The 17,254-nt window shown below is 40.8% G+C and overlaps 1 protein-coding gene across 3 annotated transcripts in view; it reads right to left on the bottom strand.

The window, feature by feature from the left end:
• The window catches only part of KANSL1L (KAT8 regulatory NSL complex subunit 1 like), an 81,228-nt gene extending 73,896 nt beyond the window's left edge, over positions 1-7,332 (bottom strand). Inside the window, exons 1-2 of one of the 3 annotated variants that reach the window (XM_081143023.1) lie at positions 7,139-7,332; positions 802-1,918 (exon numbers count right to left, since the gene is read on the bottom strand). In XM_081143023.1, coding sequence (XP_080999149.1) covers positions 802-1,889 — 1,088 coding nt within the window. In that variant the 5' untranslated portion in view covers positions 1,890-1,918; positions 7,139-7,332. Of the gene's footprint in view, positions 1-801; positions 1,919-3,859; positions 3,940-5,947; positions 6,656-7,138 lie in introns of those variants that run through there. The other 2 variants (XM_081143024.1, XM_081143025.1) reach the window with 2 other exon arrangements.
• Positions 7,333-17,254: the final 9,922 nt, after the last annotated feature.

The following is a 17,254-nucleotide window of genomic DNA, read 5'->3' as shown; positions in this document are numbered from 1 at the left end:
TCAGTTCCTCAGTTGTACTGGTCGCATTTCAAGTGCTCAATAGCCACACAAGGCTAGTGCCTATGGGATAACACAGACATAGAACATTCCATCATCTCAGAAACTTCTATGAGATAGAGCTGTTTTGGAATGTTAACATGATAAGTAAAAGTATTTTGCTCTGTTTTTTTGGTTTGTTTTTATTATCTAGAAACCTCTCTTTGAAGTAGACTCTGGGAGGATAGAGGCTGTGAATATTTAGAATCACTGGGGTGCAGCACATAATAAGCATTCAACAGGTACCTAATAGGTGACATAATAGCTTTCTTTTGGCTACATTGATCTAGCAAAAATTTACTAAGTTGGTCAAGGCCAGAGCTGAAAGCTGTGAATACAAATATACAGTTAAAAATAAATGTAGCAGGTCAACTTATATGTACTCTCATCAATGAGCGCTCCCTATGTACAAACGTCGTATTGAGTTTTAGCTACACATACTGGCTAGATCACTTAAGCAAAATTTCAGGCCTTGTCCATAGCCTATCCAAGAATAGGAAAAATGCTTACTTGTAGCCAGTTAGCTTTTATTATCCCTGTACTGGTTTTTCCTAGATAGTTGAATAACTTATTTTTAAGTAGTATGTATATATTCAAACACAGTAGTTTAAACAATGAAATACTTTTAAATTTCATCAGTTCTATAACTTAAAGATTACGGCATTAAGATTTTAGAAAATCTATTTCCTTTTAATATATCTTGAAATCAAGATAAAATTGCTATATATAGAACAGTAAAAGGTCTAATAATAATTTTGCACTTACACTGCCACACTTTTTCTAATGGTATATTCATCCAAATCGTCATCAGAGCTGCTCTCTGTTGCATCAGAATCCAGACCCTCTTCAACATGAGACAACAGCCCTGTAGCAGACAGTGCAAATCTTTGGATTTCTGCAGCTGTACACCGTGCAAAGCCATTTTTTGTATCATTCCATAATTTATTCTCTGCAGTCAATAAATTGATGTCTGGTTTAATTTCAGTGCATTTAGGTAAACTGTTATCCAAAACTGTGGTAGGTTCATGAAAGATCTTCATTTCGGGGAGTTGATGCTTCATAGAAAATTTCATCTGCTGACCATAGTGCTTAACAACATGCTTTGCCAGGAGCATCTGCAAATGTTTCTGAGTTCTTCTAGCCTGGTTAAGTAAAATTTTCTGTTTGCTTATACAATTAAGTAAACGAGCATTCACTTCCTCCTCTTTTTCAGCAGCTGAGAAACTAACAGGCATATTTGAATGGCCAGGCCCACTATTCTTTTGAGCACAGTGCAATAAACTCTTTTTAATCTCAGCATCAGTAACTTTATCCAAAAGTGCATTCTTTTGGTACCATTTACAGTTTTGTAGTTGTACTTTATCTACATTAGTGTCTTTGGTTATATTTGAATCCAAAATAATTTTTACATCTGTCATGCACTGGCCTGTGTTATCTGACAGAGGTTCCTTTTTGATGAACTCTTCAGAATGAGAATGACAGATTTTACTGAGCTGAATGTTGCTGCCATTACACAGTATGTTTTTCAGCTTATTGCAGTTGGGTTCCCCTAATTTCTTTTGCTTATAATTCTTATTGTATTTATTTAATGTAGAATTAGAACCCATTAAAAGAACTGTCTGATAATGTTTTGAAGACTGAGGGGAGCCAAAATGTTTTAAATTCACAAAATTAGTGTTAAGAGTAGGTTCAGGAGTTGGAAATCCCAGCATCTGAGAGAAAGTATCTCCCTTTAGCTTTTCATCCATAGTTCTTGGGCCTTCCACGCATAGCATCTTATCAGACTCCATGGTACTTGGTAAAGATGAAAAGCAGATACCCTTTGTTGCTGCCTCCCTCAGAGCTGGGGTCATGGCGAAACCTGCAGATAATTACTGGAAACCTAAAATAATGTAAAAAAAAAAATCAGATATCTAGAAAATACTTTTATGTTTATACATTCTCCAAGGGCAACATTTTTAATGTTTCTGATTAAAATGTGAACAGAACCAAACTCCTTTTTCCCCCCAACTCCTAACACTATTTCTGTTCCTTCCTAGCTCATAAGGAATTCAACTAGCACTAAACTATTCTTCACTCTATGGGCCTATACCCAAAACACTTATTGTAAGTTAAGGAAGAAAACAGTTGTTCTGATAGTATTATTGTTACAAATAAAAAGCCTTCCCCTGTTGTCTCCAAAATGTGTCCATTAGTGACCATCTTTATTTTTAAGATTTATAAATCATACATATTTATGAATTTAACATTAAATGCAATGTCCTTGGACATTAGATATAGTAAATACGTCATTCTTCAAAAGATGTATGTACATAGTGAGATAATTATGATGTCAGTAATTAGTTGATCCTGACACTTAGTAATCAGGTCTATACAAATTAATATATAGGTCACATACACCAAATGCTTTTTGACATACTTTCTAAAGAAAATCAAGTTTGCCAATATAATCTACAGAGTTGAAACTGGTAATCTAGACAATCTAGATTAAGAACCATCCTTTCTCCTGAGAAGGAACATTAAAAATTAAAGACCAAATCTGATTTCCCTCCCCTAAAATGCAGCTTCAGATATGACTATGATTTATATTTTAGCATGTGAATGTATATTACATAAGTCTACGGTAAATATCCTATCCATACATATCCCTGAACATTAAATTTACTCTTTCAACTGGAATCCGGATCATCAGAATTCTCTTAAATGCAGAGCAGTAACACAAACTAGGAATAAAGTATAACAAAGAAGGCAGATCCATCCACAAGTTAAAAGAAAGTGAAAAGACTACCAGGGGCATTTTGAGAGACAGGAGAACCCTGAAGTAGGAACAAATATTAAATAATTTCCACTTAAAACTTAAATGTGTTTCAGACAGCTGATCCATTATTATAACAGAGAAAGAGTAGAGAAAAAGAGAGAAATTATTTTAGCAAAATATGAGCAGCTCTTTGAAACATTACTGAAACATACAGGAACTCAATTTGTAATTCATAAAGGAAAAATCCAATTAAAACAATAAAATTAATGAGAAAGAATGTACATTGGTATAATTTTAATCCTCTAAAACCTAGGAATTAATGGAAGGTGTGAATTCAAAATACAGTGTTGTGTTTTCAAGACTTATGCCACACATGAGCATCACAATGTAGTAATTGGCATGACCAGGGTACAGTTACCTCAGCACTTTGTACTCAACAAAGTTTATAGCAAAAACTTCCACTTTGAAAACTATGCCTAAAAAGGAATTTTCTTTGAAGACTAAAAGAATTTAATTAAAGATAAAGCCATTTGGGTGGTCACATAACACATCAAACAGATAACACTTCAGGCAGAATTATTACTATTATTATAAGTGCATGGTTCATAGAAATATAAAGGAAGAGCTGTTTTTTTCTGTGTACATCAACTTGGATCCAGAAATTTACATTGAAAAGAACACTATCACATTTGCTCAGTCTATAGATTTTGACTCCAATTTAACTTCATGTGGTTAAACACTGATTAATGATCTATTACCAAATAAAAAAAATTTTAATTATTTTAAAAACGTGCTTCAGTCCTTGGTCTTATATTACTGGAAACATACAATAAATAAGAAATTCATTAAAAATATTAACAAAGCCTCAATATTATAACAATGCATTTCCTCCTAATTCTGCAATACTAAGAGAATTTTCACATCCAGTTTTTCTAAAAGCCTAAAAATATTATCAAGTATTAAAAACTCCCATTATGAACTGTCTTCAGATTTTCATTATAAGCTATCTACAGGCAAGTACAATATTACCATTTTTATTAACATTTGCTGCTAGTTTATTTATACCACATGATCAGGGAAGTACAGTTCAGTGAAATCTCTCTTCACGACATTTAAAAGGAAACACACACAAAGCTTTTGGAAATGACACAGCTACCTCCCTTGCCTTTCTAAATGAAACATACTGAAAGTAATGTAAGACTGCACTGATGATGAGGGTCATCCATTATAGTCCTGTAATACAGTAAGGATTTTAAGAATAGAAGTATAAGAGATGATATACTTTCAAGTCAGTAAATTCGTTGCTAATTATCTATTAGCTATCACTTCTGCTGTAAGCAGCCCCACTCTTTGTGTTTATAACTTGACAAACCTAATCAATTAACAATTCCAAACACAATTCTAAACCTGAAAGAAAGTCTTCTCCTTCAACTACCATCTAGTACTGTATAGACAAATGTAAAAGAAAATGGAGATAACTGAGTAAATGAAAATTATGACGTAAGTTTTGCATGGTAGACTAAACGCAGTAAAAGATGTTACAGGCAATAACTGGTGGGTTATCAAAAACAATCTGAATAATGAATGAAACAGAGGAGCTTTAGACAGTGGGCTTTAAAAAAAAAAAAAACACAGAAAAGGCTACAAGTGAAAGAACGATCAAAGTGAAATCTGTAAGTGAATTCCATACAAGCTAGATGAATGAATAAAGGGAATGAAATAGTCTAAGTTATCAAGATAAATAGTATCAAAGGTGGATGGAGCTCTTAGATAATGCCACAGTTGGACAATGGAGTCACTGGACCTTTTAGTAGAAAACTGTGATAAGATCAGTGCCCTCCTCCACAGGAATGAGTACTCTAATGGATCAATGAAACAATACCTAGTATATTGCCAACAATTTACTGGTAAATTGAGTAAGACAAAAAAAAGGAGAACTTCCTGAGCTTCAAGAAGTCAAAAAGGTAAATATCAACAGCCAATATTTATCAAGCACCCACTTTGTGATTTGCAGCACATCAAATATGAAATACATTCCTCTCCCTGAAGCAGCTTACAATAAGGAAAAGAGATACATCACGGACATGTGATAAAAAATTTTATGCAAATTAAAGCAAGGTTTTCATTTTAATGCTAATACCAGATTATGAACAGAGCTATAATGTAAGGCCTGCTCATGCTCTATGTGAGTATGAATCAATACAACATTCTGGAAGGTCACTTGGTGTTGTTACAAGAGCTGAAACACACATACATACAGAGAGACTCTTTGACCCAGTAGTTCTTCCTTTACAAACTTAAAGGAATTTTTTTTTAAAGGTTTATGTGAAAGACTATTTTGTTAGTGAAATTTACAAAACATGAGAACGTCCCAAACATCTGCCAATAAAAAAAATTAAATATGATAGTTACATGATGTAATAAATAATCTTAAGCAGCCAAAAATAATTTTTGCAAAGACTAATGGCATGGGAATGCTTATGAGGTAAAGTGAGATGAAAATGCTGCATGCTCTCTTTTCTAGGAAAAATACACAAAAATGCATAGGAAAATATTTAGAGAGAAATACAAATTATTTGTATTTTTATTTGCACTCGTCTTGATTTTCCAAATTATTTTGTAAATTTAACAAAATAAGTAACTGCTATGTGAAAAGGCACCACACCAAAAGAAAAAAAAAACACAAAACCTCAATGTGATAGAATTGGTCTGGATTAAGAAGTTTCATGTTAAAAAAAAAGCTCCACCAGGGCTGGGAAAGAGAAGTAATGACTGCCTAGGTTAAAACTATGAGGAAATGATGGCACCCTTGACACTCATCTGAAAAGGAGGTGGAAACCGAGGGCGAATCAAAGATAATAGTTACAACAGATTTTGAAGATATTCAAATATATCCTATTTCATGACTCATTGTTTACATTTTTCCGGTATGCTGGCTTTAAGGAAACAAAATATCTGACTTTTGTTATAAAACCGTATTACGCCGCAGTTTCTCTATTCCGGTGTGGGTAAAGATTATAAATCACTTTCACTAACACAGGGCACTTGCTTTCACAAGTCTCCTAAGGCAGGGACACTACCATGAAACTATTTACAAGAGAAAAGAGCCAGGAGGAGAGGCTGCGCCTTGCCCCAGGAAAGAGGTAGTGAGACCTGGGAAAAGCGGGGACCACTCGCTGCGAAGCACCCACAGTCCGGGGCACCAGCTTCCCTCGACGTTAGCGTCACAGCCACTTTTTCCTAGTCAAAAAGCTGCCGGTTTTGTTTGCAGTGCCGGTAAAAACCTCACTCAGGTTTTTGTTAACAAGCCTGCCTCTTCGGGCATTTTGAAAACATTCCTACTGAGCAAAACTCGGCACGAAGTGAAGCAAACCGGGTAGGGAAAGACGGACGAAAACAAGCTATCCTCTTAACTCGCGCCAGCTGACTCCAGTCTGGGGCAATCAAAAGGAATGTGCTTCCCACAGTTAAACAACAAAAAGCCCCGCGCGCCGCCGACCGGAGGGGGAGGGGGCCGTCCCCAGGCAGCGGGAACGACCCCGACGCTCATTTTCTCGGAGCCAGAAAACTACACAAACGTCCACCCCGTGCCTTCCCTCTCGGACGCAGGACTATCGTCATCCTTTCCGGTGGTTTCTGTAATGGCCCGAACACAGTCTTGCATTTCTTGCTCCCAAAGAGCACATAACCTCAAATTTTCCAGCAACGCCGCTCCCTTCAGCACACCGACAAGCGACACAAACACCATCCCTCCGCAAGTCTCTAGACTCCCCACCTCCACCCCCCGCTCACTCGAGAGGCCAAGTCCACGTCTGCCTGAAATAGAGTAGGAAATGACTAAAACAAGGGTCACATCTAGCCCAGCAGGTCCTGCCCCAGCGGCTCCCCCAAAACTACGCCGGGCGCAGCCGCCCCCGCCGAGGAGCCGCCGCCGGAGCAAGGGGCGGGCCCAGAAGACCACGTGTTCTGCCTTCTGCGCACGCGCCCGCCAAAACAAAAGGAAGGCCCGCCAAGCCCCGCCCCTCCGCCACGTGACTGCGCCGAGGCCCGCCCCCAGCCTCTCCCTCCACCCCTTCCCTCCCCTCCCCGGAGCTACTGCCAAGGCTGTTAGGTTTAGCCGTTTAAATCTGGCTGCGGTCCGACCCCTGCCCTGAAGCGCAATCCTGAGCCTGGACCCGGAGTCCAACAGCCCGGAGGATTCGAGGGGCGAGGGAGCTGCGGGGCTGTACCCGGCCCGCAGACCCGCCCGGCGATCTCCGGCGCTCTTTCCTCCCCGCGCTGCCCCTGACCGCAGTAGAGGAGACCCACCCCCCTCAGCCCCCCGCTGCGACGCCGGCCACTCGCCTGCTGGGGCGCCCCGGCTCCCCTCCGCCGCCGCACCTTCGGTCCGGCCGTGGTGGGGGCTGCTGAAGTGATCTCTAGCTGCCCGCCCGCCTCCCCCCACCCCGGGGCGCCGCTGACTCGTCTCCAGAGCGCGCCCCGCTCTGCCCCGGCCGCCGCCGCCGCCGCCGCGGTTTAACAGTCCGTCGGCTGCCCGCACCTCCGGGCGGCTCGGGGCACGGAACCCTCGGCGGAGGGGCAGTGGGCGGGGCGAGGAGCCGGCCAATGGCAGCGGGGGAGGGGCCGCGCCATGCAAATGAGCGCGGGCGCGGGGAAACCCCGGCGGGGCGGCGCGGCGGCGGCGTTCTGGAAGCGGCCGGACCCGGCGCCCGAAGCCCGCTGCCGGGGCGCGGCCGGGCCCGGGGCGCGCGGCTCGCGTCTCCCCGGCCTCCCCGCCTTCCCCGCGCCAGCCGGGAGAAACGTCCGTGCGCGACCGAGCCGCGGCCCGCCGACGCCGCCGTTTGGCTGTGTCTGTGCCGCGGCGGCGAGCGCGGCAACCGCCGGGAAGGGAGGCTGCCTCGCCGCGCGCCGGCGCCGGGCTCGCTCCCCGCCGCCCGGGCGGCGGCTTCGAACAAAGCCTCGCGAAGGTGCCGGGGCTGCGCGTCTCCGCGCCTCCGCTTGTGTTTGGGCTGCGCGCTCGACCTTGAAGCCGTGATTCCGCCCGACCCAAGGGCCCCGAAGCGGGCCGACGGGTCCGCCGCGGACCAGCCGGGTCGCGCTGCGGTGAGAACCGGGAGCCGCCGATTCCCGCGCCTTGAAGTCGGCGCAGAGCGGGGCTGGGCGGCGCTGGAGTTCACTCCGTTCCGCGGCCGCGCAGGCAAATAAATGAGCGGAGTTAGATGCGGAGACAGTCCCCCAGGGGCGTAAGAAACGCGCCTCGGAGCCCCGCGCCCCGGCGAGCCGCGCCCAGCCGTCCCCAGTTAACACACAAACCAAAACAAACGCTCGGCACTGAGTAGAGCGCTCGGGAGGGTGGGCTGCAGGCTTCCCTGGGCACCTGACTTACACGGGGAACGATTTAGGGGTGAAGCGCCCTAGAATTTCAGATCCAGAAATACAGCTGCCACCGTTCCCACCTTATTATTTGGGCACGATCGTGGGGCGCAGGGGAGAGGCGGGGGGGGGGGGGGAGTCCGTCTCTGGACTTACAGCAAAGCGTGAGGCGCGACGCGGATTCCTGGAATTGGAAAAGAACCGGCTCCTTACTGGTCTTTCTGGCAGAGAGTGACTTTACTGAAGTAGTTTTTATGGCAGGTTACATTTGTAGGAGAGAATGCGCTTTAATCATCGCTCCAAACAGCAGTTGCACCTTCATCTGGGATTAAGGAAGAGTCTGGGGAAATTGATTTACCCTCATTGGAATAAAAACTGTAAGCGAATGATGTATTGTGAAAATTAAGTCAACAGATATTAATTGGGTATTTTCCATATTCAAAGGGCCAGTCATAGTCCCCGGGAACAGAAATGCAAAAATGATTAAGGCGATAAAATGTGTTTTTAAAATTAACAGCCTGCGACGTCAAATAAGCATGTGTTGAAATACTTCAAAGGAAGATTTTTTTTTTTACTTGAGCTGGGTACTTTCAAAGACTTTAGGCAGAGAAGGAAGGAAGGCGTCAATAGTTCAGGACATGGTATTCTTGCGTTTGAGTAGAAGTTGTGTGTATCTATTGTGGGGCTGGAAAAGTACAATATCAAATACAGTGAGTAAATCTGAATAACAGGAATTCAGATTTTAACCTGAAGGAACTGTAGTGCTAGCAAATCACTTGAGGATACAGTTTTCTCCTATGAAATAAGTATCAATTATAAAAAAATATATTCACATATTTACCAAATGTATATGATTAGTACAGGAGATATATCAGTAAGCAAAGTTCCTCCCCTCATGGAATTCATAGTGGGTGACACAGGCATTAAGCTTTGTAATCACACAAGTAATCATTCAGAAGGCAGTTTTGCACACGTTATCTAGTTTGTTCATCAAACATCCCCTCCCGGGAGGTCAGCTGTTTACAATACTCTAGGTTAATTCTTTTATAGTCAGTCCTGCAGTCTGCCAAATTTGCAGACCTGAAATGAAAATTTTAGTCTATCAAGCCATCATACAAATAAAATTTTCTCATTCCTTTTATATTTGGTTTGTGATACTTGAATAGGAATTGGGGTGGGGGGGGTAAAAAATGAGTGCCAGTTTTTCAGAAACTCTAGAATACCAAAGCTCCTTAATGCAAAAACGAACATACTGAACCATTTTTTCAAATTGTTTTCTACATTTATTATTCAGCAAAAGCCTGGAAAATGCATATAGTTAATTTTTTAAATCAAGGATGTGTTATTACTCAGAAAGCACATTTTAAAAGCATTCTGATTTCCAAGAAAAGACGTCGAGGAGACTTGAAGTACCAACAGGAACAAGGAGAAGGGAAGGGCACCGTTCTTGCTGACATAATTAGTACCTGTCTGGAAGCCCGTAGAAGTGTCCAGGTAAGCTACATTACAGTGATTTCGTGAGATAAACTTCTTCCCTCAGCACTGTTTTTATTCAGTCTTTTCATTCGGGAAACACGTGTGTGGCACTTAGCATACAGCTGACACTGTGATAAATGCTGGCGATACGGGGGAAGGATCATACCCTGGTCTCAAACAGCTCACCGCCAGGGAGCGGTTACCAGCCCAGCGTTTTCTACCCCCTCTCCTGCTCTGCTTTCCTCCTGGTGCTTATCACCATCTAACCTAACACAGATTTCAGTTCTTTTGTTTTTGTTCCCTTGTCTCCCTAGGCTAGAATGTGAGCTCCGTGAAGTCAGGCACTTTTGTTGTTTTCCTTACTGTTGTATCCCCAGAGCCCAGGACAGGACCTGACACATGGAAGTTGTCAACACATATTTGTTGGTTGAATGTATGCATTTAATTCTCACATTTTCCAGGATTATATTCATTTCCCAGGTGTGTTTGTTTTTTTTTTAAAGAAGAAACTCCATGAGGTTAAATATTGTATTCTATATTCTTACACGTGTAAGTGGCCAATCTTGGATTTAAAGACAGACCTACCGAGCTCCAACGCCAGAATTCTTTCCTCACTTCCTCTCATAGAATAGAAAGTGAGTTTGGAAGCCTGTGCTATTTACTCCTCTTATTTCCATGCTCAGGGCGACTATCCTACACTGTCATACTCCAGCACATTTAATTCCTTCTTTTTATGATCATGTTTAGAAAGTGGAATAGGAGCAGCAGTAGGGCTAAAGGTGGCAATTACTATTCAGGATAGATTTAGCTCTATCGAGTCACAAGCAGACAAAGGGTAGGGATAGGCAGCAAGAATAACAGGATTTTTAGAATCAGGGCAGGACACAAAAGTGGTTAGAACTGACCCATCCATGGCTATAGGGGAATAAACAGTGATTCCCTGTGTATGAAAATATCCGTAGCTCCTTTACTCACAATAGCCGCAAACTGAAGACAAGCCTAAGATCCCTCACCTGGGATGGCTGAAAGATAAATTGTGGTGTTTACCTTCCATATAATGGAATACTACTCCGAAATAAAAAGAAACAAATTACTGATACATGGGACAACATAGATGAGTCGCAAACAGTATGCTGAAAGAAACCAGACACAAAAAGAGTAAATACTGTGTAATTACATTTATGTAAAGCTCTACAAAAGACAAATGTAACCTATAATGACAGAAAGCAGATGAGCAGTTGCTTAGGCCTGGGGTGGAGGGAACTGAGTGGGATGGGATCTTGATCATGGAGGAAGTTAGCATGCATTTGTCAGTACTCATCCAAGTGTATACTTAAAACAGGGACACGTTATTGTATGAAATTGTTCTTCAACAGAGCTAATTTTTAAAACAAGAGCTCTCTGATGTAGATTGACTGAAAAATCTTGATGAGATTTAGATCCAAAACTTAGGCAGAAAAATTAAAAAACTAGTCTGTATCATTTAAGATGCAAATAGCCTTTGTGAAATGTATCCAAACACCCAAAATAATGGTGGCATGAAAAAACATAAGGGTCTATTCTCTCTGTTGTAAGTTATTTGATTCTAAAACACATTTTTTCACAATTTAACATTTCTGAAATCAGAATGACCTCAGTATTGATGCACTAACAAAGCACTGACTCAGTTTTATTGCCAATGGGCTTTTTCTTAATAATATATGAATGATGGTGCCTCTTAAAACTTAATAAAACATGGTTAAATAAAGACATTTTAGAAATAGGCGGCCCAGAGCTGATACAAGAGCTCCACGGGGTCACCGGGGACCCAGGTTCCTTTCTGTTTTCTTCTGCCTCCATCCTTAAAGTAATTCACGGCCCATGTGGCTACCGGAGCCCCCGCCGTCAGAGTCACTTTGCAGGCAGGAGGCAGAAGGATAGAAGGCAAACAGCCCTCCGGTTGGCTCCCCTGAAGATCCTCTCAATTCTGTAGCCTCATTGTGTGGACATATCTAGATGCGGGGGAAGACCAAGAAAGACAGCGAAAGGAACACACTGTCAACCTCCAATAAATAGGGATTATTATTTAGGAAGGAAGGGGGAACAGCTGATGGGTAGGCAATGGTATCCACCAGCTTCCAAAGCAAAATATCTGAAACAGCTAAACGTAACAAGCTGGCTTGGGGGACAGGGAGGTCAAACAAAGAGCTGAACGAGGTTTTTTGAACTACATTCCATGTTTTCAGGCTCTGTGGCTTTGCCCAGGATTGTTAAGAATGCTGAAGACTTTGATGTAATTAGAGAGGATAATGGTGCACAGGTCTACCCAGACAGGCAAAGGTAAGTCTAGGACCAAAACATGGCATGTTTTGATGCAGATTTAGTAAGGAATGTAAAGTTTATTCTGTAGTTATTAGCGGAACCATTGAAGATTCTTATATAAGTGAAGTAATAAAAGTGTTGTTTGAAACACTAATCCCATAAATCTTTACACTAAACAGGCATATCTAGAAATATTGGTCATAAATCACTACAATTGAAAAGCATCCCAACATTCTGATTCACTTCATATGAAATGTGAACATCACGGCAGTTTCTTAGAATCACTGAAGGTTTTACATATATGTATATATGTATGTATTTTAACAGCAGTTCTCTTTCCTCAGTTACATATCAATTACATATCATGCGTAAGAACATATGAAAATTGTATTGGTCATGACGCGCCAGGTTATGATGCTGTAACAGATAACGCCAAAGTGACAGTGACTTAACACAAAAAATGTTTATTTCTATGTCACACAGTTTGCTGCAGGTCAAGGTAACTTTTCAGAGCACTTGTCTTCCATCTATTGGATCTGTATTCCATGCTTTGATCCTAAGTTGCCTCTGCAGCACTTTTACAATCACTGCCACGGGATAAGACACATCACTTCCATCTACAATCCTTTCGGAAGGACTAGTCAGACGGTCCTGCCCAATTACAAGGGAATCAAAAAATATAAATGTCTTACGTGCACAGATGAATATTAAAACTCTCTACTACAAAAGTTATGTAAAAAAAATTTTTTAAATGGCATCAACAGATGAGACTATGTCTCATTTGAGATGCAACAGTCTCCAGGCACTGATGCCAACAACCAGGATCTAGTTTGTAGTTTTTACAGTAGGTATTCTTTAGTTGCATATTTGGTTCCTATTCCATAATTTCCCTTTCCTAATATTTTTTTGATTTTCATGCTAGTATCAGCTCATATGCTATGAGTGAATCTGTTTCTACCTGCATGTCCCAAAGTGGGCCCTAACTGGCTTAAGCCAACTAATACATTCCACTTCCCTTAGCACAAGCATTGTTTCAGAGGTGGGGTGCATATGACAAAAACTAGCCCCATGAGAGTGAATTTCAGCACTTATGCCTAATATACTGGACAAAAGTACATTTTCTCACTCTAGACATGATCGAGAAAGCCCATCCACAGACCCAGTTGTAGAAATAGGCCTACACTATAACTGGCAGAACACAGACATGGAAAGCAACTGGTAAAGTGGATCCTTACTAACAAATTGTTCAGTCAACCAGCTCCCCCCACCCCCAATATGTTTTTATTGATTTCAGAGAGATAGAAACATCAGTGATGAGAGAAAATCATTAGTCGGCTGCCTCCTGCACACCTCCTGCTGGGGATTGAGCCCGAAACCCTGGCATGTACCATGTCCCAGAATCCAACCGTGACCACCAGGTCCATGGGTTGAAGCTCAACCACCGAGCAACACCTGCCAGGCCAGTCAATCGGCTTTGAGTCTGTTCTAACTTTGAGTTTCCCAGTTTTGTGAGCCCTTTCTTCATTTTCCAAGCCAGATTTTACTTGAATTTTCTGTTTCTTGCAACAGAAAAGAACTCTACCTAATATATTTTTGTTAAATGAAATGTATCTTGGGATATAGTTAAGATAAAGTTCTGGTGAGATTAGGTTTAAGGAAAAGATTTAAATCTTTTGGTTTAAAATTAGGTTTAAATCACTTTGGCAGGTTGATTCAAAAATTTGTATGGAAAAGAAAAGGAATTAGAATGGCCGAAAACAATTTTGAAAAAAAAGAATAAAGTTGGAGGAATCCTATTATCTGATTTTAAGTCTTTCTATAAAAATACTATAACCAAGGCAGTGTAGTGCTGGGAAAGCGGGGAAGGAGATACGTAGCTCAATGAAATGGAACAGAGGCTGGAAATAGACCCACACAAATATGGGAATGTAAGAATGTAAGATTGGCTCAAATATAAATTGAGAAATATGGTCAATTAATTTTTACAAAAATGCAAAGGCAATTAAATTTTAAAAAGGATACTCTTTCAAACAAATGGCATTGGAAGAATTAGACAACTATATGCAAAAAAGTGAACCTCAACATGCATCTCAAACCTTATAAAAATGACTAAATGGAACATAGATCTAAATGAACAATGTACAATATAAAGTTCTTAAAAGAAAACTTGAGTTTGGTCAAAGAGTTCCTAGGTATGATACCAAATAAATTTGAATTCATCAAAATTAAGAACTTTTGCTCTACAAAACACACTGTCAAGAGAATGAAAGGACTAGATACAGTCTTGTGACCCTCCTGGAACATGAGAGCGTAGGGAGACTTGTGAGGTGCTGCTACATGACCGTGTCTCTTGCCTCCCTGTCCACTAAGGAGGCTGTCCTGAGACATTTTCTTATTAAGAGTTCTGCTGGGGTCTGAGGCCTTCTGCCTGCCACCCTCAAGGTGCACCTGCAGCTATAGAACTGCTTAGTAGCATCAAGCAGTGGCTCCTCGGCAGCAAAGTATCCCATCCTTCTTGTTGCAGTCATCTGGCCTCTTCTGTTTCAGTGTCATCCTGTGCAAAGGTCTGGCCTCTTCTGTTTCAGTGTCATCCTGTGCAAAGGCCACAGAAAACTTGACACCTTTAGCCACTCATCTTTTCACTCTCCGTGTAAGCAATAAACTGAGTTTCAAAAAGGCTCATTGTTCCTTTACTGGCTGAATCTGTCAGCCTGGCTTTGCCTTGTGCTTGACAGTGTAGGGATATGTGAAGAATCCTCAAAGCTCAGTATTGAAAAAAACAAGCGACCCAACTAGAAAATGAACAGACAATTCGCCAAAGAAGATACTTAGAAGGCCAATGTGCACATGAAAAGCTGTTCATTATCATTAGACATTAGGGAATTGCAAATTAAAACCACATATCTATTAGAACAAAATAAATTTAAAAATACAAGTGCTGGAGAAGATGCAGAGCAATTGGAACTCTTACATTGCTGGGAGGAAGACAGAATGGTACAGGCACTCTGGAAAAACAGCTTGGCAATTTCTTATAAAGTTAAACATGCATTTGCCTTTCTGACGCAACAATTCCTCTCCTAGGTATTTAATCTTAGCAACCAAAATTTCCTTAAGCAGGCAAATGAATAAACCAACCGTGGGAAATCCATACAGTGGAGTACTATTTAACACTAAAAAAGGAATAAGCTATTAATTCATGCAACATGAATGAATCTTAAATGCATTTTACTAAGAGAAAGAAGCCATTCTTAAAAGGTTACCTATTTATGATTCCATTTATATGACAATCTCAAAATGACAAAGTTATAATTCACAGAGAACAGATCAGTGGTTGCCAGGGGTTAGAGGTGCTGGGAGAGTGACTATAAAAGGCATGAATGACTTTTTGTAGTGACGGAATTCTTATATAGCCTGATTGTGTTGGTGGTTGCATGAATCTATACACATGCTAAAATTCAGAAAACTGAAAAAAAGAAAAAGAAAAAGGCATTTTTACTGTATGTATGTAAACCAAAAAGGGGGTGGGATTTGCTGTATGTTAATTTAAAAAATAAAAGAGAGAGGAAAAAAGAGAAAAGGGAGGACTATTGTAAAAGAGATTTAAGAGGTGATACAAAAATATGTAATTTGTGGACTATTTGGATCCTGGTTTGAACAAACTAACCACAGAAGTCATTCTTGATACAACCAAGAACATTTTAATGTTAATTTGGAACTAAATATTAAATTTAAGTTTTTAAAGTATGATAATGGCCTTGTAGTTATGCAAAAAAAAATCATCAGTTAGAAATGTATTCGGAAATATGTGTGTGTGTGTGTGTGAGAAATAGGATTAAGTCTGCAATTTGCTTTAAAATAAGTAAGAAAAAGGTAGGGAGATACATTGGCAAATGTTGAAGCTAGAGGTTCATTATACTATCTTTCTATTTTGAGTATGTTTGAAGTTTTCTGTAACTTTTTTCTTAAAAATGGAAAATTAGGTTTCAAAAATAGAGAACTTCTTTCCAACATGTGTTATAAAGCAGTAGACGTGATAGGCCTATGGTTGGTTTCCATCGCAATGTCAAATCTTTCCAGTGACTCAAAGTAAATAAATGCTGTGTATGCCAAAAATAATACTGACATGTGAAAAAATCCAGTCTCCTAGAAATCTTATACTTTGAGCAATAAACTACTAAAATTACTAGATTAGTAAAGATTTGCAGTTAGAGTTTATAATAGCAAATCAAAACAGCTTCTTTATCATAATGTCATTTCAATGACACCATCAAGGAAATAAAGGGTAAAAATAATTTTAAAGCAATAATTATGATTCTAAAAGTCTCAGCCAAAAAAACCAAAATTACTCGAGCTTTCTGATTCTCGTTAATTATTGACGCAATGTGGCTTCCTTGCCGTGTTGGTTCAATCTCTTCTTTTGAGCATTATTGTTATTTATTGTTTCTTGAGCACTTAGCACTGTGTGAGATACAGACGATAAATTCCCTCCCTAGGGGACAACCACCAAAGCCGCACAAGCAAAACACAAAGATTAGCTATTTAGGAAATGAAAACCAAATGAAAGGTCAAGAACCTCATTCCGAAGTCGCTGTTTTGCTTTCAGCTTTAAGCTCATGATATAACACACGCTTCTTTTGGGGGGTGCAAAACAAGACTAGCTGGCAAGATTAACGACCAGTTTAGGAGAGAGAGAAAACACCCAGAGATCATTCCAAGAAAATATCCTACCTTAGATATCCTTTCAGTTTCTGATATATATAAATATTACTAGAACCTATTCCTAGCTCGGCAGACTGTAATATGGCTTTGTGTGTGTGTGTGTGAGTGTGAGTATGATTTAGGCCTGCCCAGCAGGCCTTTCTGTTCCCTTTCTTTTGATAATACCACCGTCTGCTTCAGCAACTGCTTCCCCAGCCTGTGTTCCTGACGGGACTGTCAGTCACAGTGCTCCTCTCCCCTACCTTGTAACGACATTGCACTGACGGATGTGGGCGGGAACAGCCGAAGGTCATTTTTATAGGCACTGTAATGAAACTTCTTTGCAGTGTCCATTAGGCCAATTTGCAAAGAAAAGTAAAAATACGTGTATACAGGGGAAGTTCTAGCAGGCCCCCTAGAATCAGGCCCTTGAGACCCGAGTTCCTACAGGCCTTTAGATGGTATGAGCTACTCCACAACCCTTTCAAACTAGCACACTCAAGTTTTTGCTTGGGATGGTGGGAATTGGGTTTCTTTTTGTCATTTGCACTTGAAACAATCCTAAGAAGTTAAAGAAATTGCCCAAGATCCAATGGCTCCTAAATAATGGAG

The sequence above is a fragment of the Miniopterus schreibersii genome, assembly GCF_964146895.1.
Source record: "Miniopterus schreibersii genome assembly, chromosome: 7".
Taxonomy (NCBI): domain Eukaryota; kingdom Metazoa; phylum Chordata; class Mammalia; order Chiroptera; family Miniopteridae; genus Miniopterus; species Miniopterus schreibersii.
This window is presented reverse-complemented; position numbering and strand designations above follow the sequence as displayed.